Here is a 10,024-nt window from a genome sequence, read left to right on the forward strand (position 1 = left end):
AATTATTTTAGTCTCCTAGCTCAAGAGACAAGTAAAAACCATCGTGCAAATCTATACAAATCATCGAAGGGTAAAGAATTGACTTGGTCCTTCGAGCCGGATGGTGCTCGAAAAAAAACGGAATACAGTCCACACATCACGGTCGCAAGGTCGAAGCAGTGGTGCAGAGAATCAATGAAGGCGAGAGTGTCGCACTTCACAACGAAAAAAACTTTGGTTAACGAAGAGACAAGCCCCATCCTAAACCGGTAGGACGCGAGCAGTCAAAAGGATCGTTTGGACAGCAGTTGGAACAAATAAACAAGGTTGTTGGTAAGAAAAATATAGTTGTATAACGCATGACAGAGTGAAGACGTGTTTCACAATCGCTCCGTAAAAAGTTGTTTTCTAGTTAGTGCAAAGGACCGCAGGTGATCAAATAAAGTTTTGTGTCTAATTTGGTGAAGTGTAAAGACCAAGGAATCTCATCGACCAGCTATATCATATTGGTGTTGCTGCTAGACGAACCTTGAAAATTGCATCATAAATTAGTTTTCTATAACCAGCCGCCATATCACACACATACAAATATGTTCCGTCCGGCCACAAAGTTTCAACCATCCATCACCTAACAAGCATTCTCTCGGAGCATTACACGAGTGAAATGGCACCAACACACGGGTACCCACCACGCTCACACTACATTCGAAAGATTGGCATCTCCACCACTACAAATCTCTCGGAAGGTAAGTACTTTGTGCTAATATTTACAAGTACTTTTCTCACGCCTTCGGGCTGCACCTTCGAACTTAATGCAAGTTCGCAATCTATACTCTCTCGTATCTCCATTGACACGAGATACTCAGTAACCCATACTACTGCAAATTCTACTTTCCCTCCAAAGTACAATCTATATTCATCTCCTGCCTATTTTAGATACACGATAATAGCAAGAACTCTCTCAGTGGTATTTTTGTTAATCGTGCTCCCTTTTTGGCGCCAGAATCACTGGTATCTGTCCGGCTATATTAAGCACAATCAAACCATCACCGGTTTCAGTTATCTAAGTTCAATCAGAAGTGAAGCAAATACCTACTGTACCTCAAACCAAAGTATCGCGATATTATTCTGTAAAATTCGCATCACACTAATAAGTTTAATAACACAATACGGGTACTCTCATGAATTTGGCGTACATATCAACCAATTCCACCTAGTCGTCCTACAAAGGTACACGCCAAAGATAGATACTAAGACAACTCGGTTTGGCACAACAATAGGAAATATATCATTGAGGCCTCTCCTCGTTTTATGTTCGCTCGAACCTGTTTACTAGCCCCATTCTGTGGCGTTAACTACTTTATTCAGACCGAAATTATCTATTTCAGTACCTGGAAATTACGTTGCATATTTTCATACACTCATTGGCACCGCCACGAATAGGCCTCATACCCGCATCGCAGTGCCGCAAACTTACACAACACATCCTCAAATCGTTCGGAGCACCGGAAGAGCCTTCATCGAATAAATTGCCGTTTAACAGGGTAAGGAAACAACATAACCTCACTCGAGTACGAGCCCCATTTAGGAATTTTAATAACCTCACAATTCAGACCGAAATTACCCATTTCATTCGATTACCAGACAGAGTAATAAAGCCTTGGCATTCACCTTATATGAGTGACAGCACGTTTAACTATAGTAAACCCTCCGCCCATTCCAGTGCTTATTTAAGAAATTTCATACTAACCTCGACTCATACCACGTGTCTGTACTCTCCTTTCAGCTACAATAGCACACAGTGTACTAGCTACTGGGTCATGAGCGATAATCCATCACAAGCTAATTGGATCGACGAATACACCGAAAACCAACTTCTAGAAGAAGTGACAAACTACGAAGAGTACCCTACACCATCGTTAGACCAATCCATCTACAACATATCGAGTGAGCTCGACAATCTTTCAGTGACTATCACTCCAACCATTGGTCAAGCCACAGCTCCACCAGTCATTAGCCAAGCCACAGCTCCACCAGCCATTAGCCTAAGTACCGTCATACCGACCGATACCCCAGCCACTACCATTGAGACAAACAAAGCGCCGTTATCATCTACTCCAAAAACAGAATCGATTAAACGCCGTCTGGAAAAATCCAACTCCGTACCGGAAGCTCCAATCAAAAAATTCAAATCAATTGCGAATATGTTCCCGTTAGCCGCAGCAGTAGCAGCATCCGAATCATTTGTAGTGGATATCATCCCCAACGTAGATGGTGTCCTTACGTTTACGGAATCTCAAGGCAAAATAATCGGTAATAGCATCACCCGAGCCCTATTCTCCGATGAGAGTATGGCTTCTCTTCATTTTGAAAGCTCGGGTCTAGACAGAGGCCGTTATCGTCTCATTTGCACCGACACGACTACTAGAGACTGGGTAGTCGCCATCGTCCCAAAATTGGAAGGCCTTTGGCAAGGCGCAAACATCAGATCTGTAGTGTCGGGCCCTCCCCCAAAGTTAATTCGTGGAACAGTAATTGTTCAGCTGCCTGCACCGGACCCTAACGACTTTTTCAATATTATTGCCACGCAAAACCCAACACTCGATACCAGTAACTGGAAAATTTACAGCCGGTCCAAGGCACAAAACGGCAAACAGCAATGGATTATTGGGGTGGAAGACTGCTGCATTTCAGCCCTCAATGATCTAGCTTTCCGTCCATACTGTGGTATGACACGCGTCCGTATAGTACTTAACAACAATGCCAACAACCCGTGATAAATTAGCTTTTGTAAAGCCACATATTTATTTCGTTACAACAATCAGCTCAATAAACGGCTTACTCTCTTTGATCTCAAACCAATTGTTTCATTCTCTCTTCAAGCTCAAACAGCAGCGAGTAAGATGTAAGATAAGTATTATCATCAGCAAATACCGATTAAGTTCGCAACATCACCAGTCACTCCTATTTATTAACGCAGAGTTAATTCTGACTCGGGTAAGGAAATCTGTCTAAGTTAATGTCGAACAACAAATTAGCCTTCGCTCAAATAAACCTTCAACACTCAAAATCGGCGGTAGCTGAGCTAAATAACATTAGCCTCGAGTCTAACAACTTTGTCATCTTCGTCCAAGAACCATATCTGAAAAAGAATGTTATTAACAACCTCGACCCGCGCAAGTTCAACATTCTCAGCCACATTGGAATTGAAAAAATCCGGTCATGTATCCTCGTATCTAAAAATTGCAACATCCTCCCATTAAGTCAACTTTGTAAGGGCGATCTGACAGCAGCTTTGCTCAAGTTTTTCATTCAAGGGAAGGAACAACGCGTTATCATAGCATCAGTATATTTACCGTACGACACAAACTCCCTACCACCTACTCAAGCATTAATTGACCTCGTCAATTACTCCAAATCAAGCAACATTCCAATAATCGCAGGATGTGATGCTAATTCCCATCACTTAGTATGGGCAGTACAAAACTGTAACGCACAGGCGATTCATTACTAGAGTTCATACTCACTCAAACTAATTACGATGAATGTGGGTAACGAGCCCACATTCGTCACGTCTATTAGGGAAGAAGTCATTGACATCACACTTAGCTCCTTCCATGTAGCACATTGGATAAAGAATTGGAAAGTCACGAACAAAATATTAGCTTCTGACCACAGGTGCATCACTTTCCATTAAATACGATTATGTTGAACACGCAAAATTCAGAAATCCTATCTGCACTGACTGGGATAAATTCAATGAGTTAATGTCAAAGCACTACCACGCGCAATGGAAATTCATTCCAAAGAAGATTTAGACAGAGTGGCAAACTCGGTGAACGATGCAATAACTAACAGTTTCAACTCTGCCTGTCCCGAAAAAATAATTCGAGCTAGTAGAGGCGCCAGCTTTTTCACTACAGAAATTAAGAAAACTCAGAAAAGAAGTAAGAAAAACCTTTAACCAAGCCAAACCCAATCGGCCAATTTATGAAAATAACAAAGCCCTTTAGGCGCATTGCTTCAAAGAACTACAATAAAGCTATTAGAAATAACCAGCGTTTTCAGTTAAAACAAGCTTATTCCTCAATTAGTTCCTCATCGGCGTCCGCCCATCTCGTCAAATCACTGGTGAAAGACCCACACTGTGCTATAGGCACACTGAAACTCCCATTGGGAATATACGGAAGATAGCGCCTCTACTCTCAAACATTGCTTGACTACCACTTCCCTGGTTGTTCTCCCTCATTCTCCCGAATCCATCCACCAACAAGCCCGACCACATCCTTACTGCAGGTGATGTAGAAATCGCTAGAAAAATTGTATCTAAAGATAGAATAAAGTGGGCGATTGAATCGTTCGTCCCCTCAAGTCACCTGGAATCGACAACATTATACCATTGATGCTTCAAAAAAGCCTCCATCTTACCATAGACTTAATCTACGAAATGTTTATTGCAAGCATTAGCTTCATTCACATTCCCAGTCCTGGAGAGGAGTTAGAGTAGTATTTATCCCAAAGCTCGGTCAACTTATCTACACATTAGCAAAATCTTTTAGACCAATTAGCTTAACATCCTTTATGTTAAAAACTCTTGAAAAACTGGTTGATAGATATCTGAGGGATGGAGCCTTACAGCAATTTCCCATACACCCAACCAACACGCATATCAACCACGTAAATCAGCAGAGAGTGCATTACACCATATAGTTAATCAAGTCGAAAAAGCTCTGGAACAAAAGCAATTTGCACTGGGAGGTCTCGTTGATTTATCGAACGCCTTCAGTAACATGACATTTTGCTCCATAACAAACTCATGCATAGAGCATAGTGTAGATAACACAACCACCAGCTGGATCTACGCTATGCTAAACAGTAGAATCGTCTCAGCGAAGCTGGGCTCTACTAGTTTCACTGTTATTACTCATAAAGGCTGCCCCCAAGGTGGCGTTCTACCTCCACTGTTATACATTATGGTAAAAGACAGCCTCTTAAAACTTTTAAATGAATCAAAATATTTCTCAATCAGCTTCGCGGACGACCTCACAATTATACTAATTGGCTTTTGTGTCAGTACGCTCTGTGAATTAATGCAATCAGCGTTTCGCATAATTGAAAGATGGTGCGCACAGCATCACCAAGAAATTAATGCAGACAAAACCCAACTCATTCTATTCACAAGGAAAACCAAAATAGTTGGATTTAAAGCTCCAACCATCTGTGGGAAAGTAATCAACCTCTCACCCTACGTTAAAATACTAGGAATAATTCTAGACCCAAAATTAAGTTGGATTCTCCACATAAACTTCAGAACAAGTAAGGCACTAGCCACACTATGGATGTGCCGCAGTGCATGCGGAAAAAAACTGGGGTTTAAGCCCTAAAGTCCTAATGTGGATCTACACAGCCATAGTAAGACCGATGCTGTCGTACGCGGCGTTCATATGGTGGCCCGCTGCCACGTTGAAACTGCACAAAGACAGCTTGCAAAAATCCAAAGATTAGCGCTTATAAGTATTACAGGAGCCGTGAAAACGACACCTACTGCAGCACTAGAAGCGCTGCTAAATATAGAACCTCTACATATCCATATAGAAGCCGTCGCTAGATCCACCTGCCTCAGATTACAGCAATCATCACTGCTCCGTAACGCCACCTATGGTCATGCCAACCTATGGAACAGAATGAAATCAGAATCGCCACACTTTGAACTTCCACACGATGCTATCACTCCAGTACATTGCTTTGAAAACAAGTTCAAAATAATGGTTCCATCCCGTGAAAACTGGACCAACAACGAGGTCATTGACAACAACATAAATATCACCTGGTACTCTGACGGATCGAGATATAACAACCTAGCGGGCGCTGGAATCTACTGCCCACAACTTCAGATAGAAAAATCATTCCATCTTGGTTCCTTCGGATCCATTTTCCAAGCAGAAACTTTTGGTATTACCCAATGCTGCAAAGAACTGATAGGCCAGAACGTGTCAGACAAACGGATATTAATATGTTCCGACAGTCGGAGTTCCTTAAAATCAATTGGAGCTTACAAAGTGTACTCATCGTCTGTCCTTAACTGCAGAAGACTCACCCAAAAACTGGCATCTAACAATAATGTCACTCTGACCTGGGTACCAGGACATAGTAACATAGAAGGTAACGACATAGCGGACAGCCTCGCGAAGGCAGGAGTCAATAAACCACTCATAAGCCCAGAACCAATCATAAAAGCCCCACAATCATTTTTCATTGGTTTAATTGACAAATGGAAAAAGAAAACGTTCACTAAATACTGGTCATCCATCAACTTCGCCAGCCACTCAAAAAAATGTATCAAAATCTCTCCCAAAAATTCAAAATTCCTACTATCGCTAAGTAGAAGGAACATTAGAAGACTTACCGCCAGTCTAACTGGCCACTGCTACCTCAACAAACACCTTCACACAATGGGCATCACCAATGACCCCCGCTGTCCTAACTGTGGGGACATTGAATCGGCAGAACACTTCCTATGCACTTGCCCGGCATACGTATCAGCCAGATCAAAAGCTCTAGGAGCCTATATACTGCCGCACAACATCATCTGGAGCCTACCTCTCCGTAGCATATTGGACTACCTCAATCGTACATGTAGAATGTAGGTAGCTATTTGTGGGTATGCACAACAGGCCCATTGGAGGCTTAGGTGCCAGAGTTTTACTCTACCCACTCAAACTAACTAACTAACTAAGAAAAATACCAAAGCATATAATGAAAGACTCCAGGTAGCCAAAGAGAGTGAGTACGCAGCACATCCACATCAACTGGTGTCAGTGATAATACAAAAGAAAATCGACGAAGAAGTGCAGAGGTTCAAAAATGTCGGCAAGAGAAGTCGAAGAACTAAAAGAATTGGCCGTTGAAATAAGTGAGGCTTTCGAAAAACACAAAAAACGCAACAAGCAATCACAACATGCAGAATATAAACGTAAACGTCTACAAGAATTGGCTAAACTTTGGTTAGATTTCAACAACGCCGCTAAGGAAGTGGAAAGCAAGATAACCATCGACGACACTTATTCCAAAATGAAACAAATGGTCACTGACAATTATAATGCTTATTATACGGCCTTGACAAACATCGTATGCAACGATGATGAAGAAGAGGATCAATACGAAACGGATGTGGACATGCGAACGCAATATGGAAGATTGGACGCCATAGCAAGGCAAGTGGCAGACCTGAACATGAAAATCGCAACTGAAGGGTTGAACGCCATATCACCTCAATACGCGACAATCAAGGCGAAGAAAATTGGCGACATTTGGAATCGGATCGAGTTGGAACACGAAGGATTGATTGGAAATATGAATGCGATTTACAACCAAAGATTCGATGAACTGGAGAAAGAGGTAGAGACTGCTTTGGTAACTCTACAAGGACAACTCCAGCAAGATCAGGGTGCAAAGGATGGAGTCAAATTGGGTCGGGTGACGATTCCGAAATTTGGAGGTGATTATTTCAAGTGGGTCACCTTCAGAGATCTGTTCTCAACGATGGTTTTGAAGAATAAGCAACTGTCACAAAGCCAAAAGATGCAGATATTGAAAACAAATCTGACCGGAGAAGCAGAGGACCTCATCGGAGACTTAACGATCTCTGAAGTCAACATGAGTTGTGCCTGGGATCGCTTGACGAACCGGTATGAAAACAACAAGGTGGTTGTTTATAAATTGTTGGACAAACTGATGAATCAACCAACACCAAGAAATGAGGCCAAATCTCTGAAAAGATGTTGGATACAACGGATCAAGCCATTTTGGCTTTGAGCAATTTGGGACGACCAACGGGACATTGGGATGATTGGATTGTGCTATGCATCTCACACAAGTTCCCTGAAAACGTTTCAACGAGAATGGAAAAGCATGTCGGAACATTGGTTGCTTTACCCACGTGGACACAACTGAAAACGTTCATGGAGGAACAATACCGAATCATGGAACGCATTGAAAGCAGCAATCGCCGACCAGAGCAACAGAAATCTGGTCAATTGAAATCGTACCAGACCTCGATCAACTCGGCAAACTGTGCAGCCTGCAAAGAGGAACATCAGCTATTTTCCTGTGAAAAATGGAAAAAAATGGAGGTTAAAGATCGCTGGACCTTGGCGAAAAGGAATAAATTGTGCTTTCAACTGTCTTCGCCAGCATGAAGAAAAATTGAGTTGCGACAAGAAGAAGCCGTGTAAGAAATGCGACAAGAAACACAGCACTTGGCTACACGAAGCAAGGAAGCATAACGGTAATCAAGCAGGAGAAGTAGTGGTCCTACATTCCAGCTTGACACCAAGGGAAATATTGTTAGCCACAGCAGTGATTGAAGTCACAACTGAGGATGGGAAAAAATGGAAAGTACGAGCTCTGGTCGATTCAGGATCCCAAGGATCAATGATGACGAGAAGAGCTGCTGACATTTTGCAACTACCATTGACAAATTCAGAAATAGAAGTGACTGGTGTGGCGGGGCAGCCACTGGTCAAACAAAGAGAGCATCAATCAAAATTTCACCGAGATTCAAAAGCAGTTGGAGTTTAGAGGTAGATGTATACATTTTGAAAAATTTGACTAAAATGTTGCCAGATCAAGACTACAACCCCAGCCAATGGAATCATTTGAAAGGACTGACCTGGGCAGACCCTAAGTTCTACGCAAGGGGTAATGTGGACATTCTATTGGGAATGGACGTCATTGTCGAAATTATGAAGTCAGGGTTCGTGAAGGGACAAGAAGGGCAACCAATCGCACAGGAAACAAAAATTGGATGGATAATGTCCGGAAAAATTGATCGACAGTGGCAGTCGCAGGCCGTGAAATGTTTGGTCAGTACATTGGATAAAAGGGAAGATTGTGAAGAAAAAATTGATCTGACGAAATTCTGGGAAATCGAGGAATTGCATCCAGAACGAGAAATGACGGCCGCAGAACAAGAATGTGAAAATTTCTACACCAGCACCATCAAAAAGGATACAGATGGGAAATATATAGCAAAAATTCCATTCAAAGCAGACATGGGTCCAGAAACGTTGGGGAATTCCAGAGGAAGTGCATGGCTAGATTCCTGCAGTTGGAAAAAACGATTCGCTCAGGATCCAACATTGAAAGAAGAGTACACAAAGGTAATTAGGGAATATTTATCCTTGGGCCACATGAAAGAAGTGACAAAGCTCAGCCCAGAGAAAAAATTGTATTTCATACCGCATCATGCCGTTGTAAAACCAGATAGTCTAACAACCAAATTGAAGAGTAGTGTTTGATGCATCGGCCAAAACGAGCACTGGAAGATCCCTCAATCAATGCATGCACATTGGAGCTCGCCAACAAAGTGATCTATTCGAGATATTGATACGTTGGAGACGACACAAAATTGCATTCAGGCCGACATCGAGAAAATGTATCGGCAAATAAAATTGGATACAGAAGATCAACGTTACCATACCATATGTGGAGAGAGCAGCCGGCTACGCCGATAAAAGAATACCAATTGACAACAGCGACATTTGGAACAGCAGCAGCACCATTTATGGCCACAAGAACGTTGAGACAGATTGCGGACGATGCAAAGACAGAATATCCATTGCGGAAAATTTGATCAAAACGATTTCTATGTCGATGATTTTATATCAGGAAGCAACAGTTTGGAAAACGCAATCAAAGAAAAGGATGAGGTGATCAAAGCATTGCAATCGGAGGAATGACATTACGAAAATGGACATCGAATGATCAAGCCATTTCTCAGGACGATTCCAGATGAACAAACAGAAAAGGTGGCTTCAATTGATCGGAACCGATGACACAAAAGCACTGGGAATACGATGGAATCCACGAACGGACCATTTTGGTTTTGAAGTACAATGGGCATCAGACAACGAGTGACATCAAAACGTGAATTGTTGTCAGAAGCATCAAAGCTGTACGATCCATTGGGGTGGTTGGCACCAATCATGATTAAGGCAAAGTTGATCATGCAACAGACATATACGAAGGAAATTGGGTGGGATGA

General features: G+C 42.2%; 2 protein-coding genes and 1 long non-coding RNA gene across 3 annotated transcripts; all 3 read left to right on the forward strand.

Moving 5' to 3' along the window:
• The first annotated feature begins 234 nt into the window (after positions 1-234).
• On the forward strand, positions 235-1,412 carry LOC119083962. Its single transcript, XR_005088975.1, has 3 exons — positions 235-312; positions 381-725; positions 1,368-1,412. It is a non-coding gene; the product is annotated as an uncharacterized LOC119083962 (long non-coding RNA).
• Positions 1,413-1,428: 16 nt separating this feature from the next.
• On the forward strand, positions 1,429-2,910 carry LOC119083963. The gene is made up of 2 exons (XM_037193769.1): positions 1,429-1,523; positions 1,766-2,910. Exon 2 carries the CDS (start codon positions 1,800-1,802, stop codon positions 2,754-2,756), a length of 957 nt encoding a protein of 318 aa, XP_037049664.1. The 5' UTR covers positions 1,429-1,523; positions 1,766-1,799; the 3' UTR covers positions 2,757-2,910.
• Positions 2,911-8,594: 5,684 nt separating this feature from the next.
• Positions 8,595-9,719, forward strand: LOC119083964. Its single transcript, XM_037193770.1, has 2 exons — positions 8,595-9,267; positions 9,649-9,719. The coding sequence occupies exons 1-2, from the start codon at positions 8,595-8,597 to the stop codon at positions 9,717-9,719; spliced, it is 744 nt and encodes a 247-aa protein (XP_037049665.1).
• Positions 9,720-10,024: the final 305 nt, after the last annotated feature.

This window comes from Bradysia coprophila, unplaced genomic scaffold, assembly GCF_014529535.1.
Source record: "Bradysia coprophila strain Holo2 unplaced genomic scaffold, BU_Bcop_v1 contig_714, whole genome shotgun sequence".
NCBI lineage: Eukaryota > Metazoa > Arthropoda > Insecta > Diptera > Sciaridae > Bradysia > Bradysia coprophila.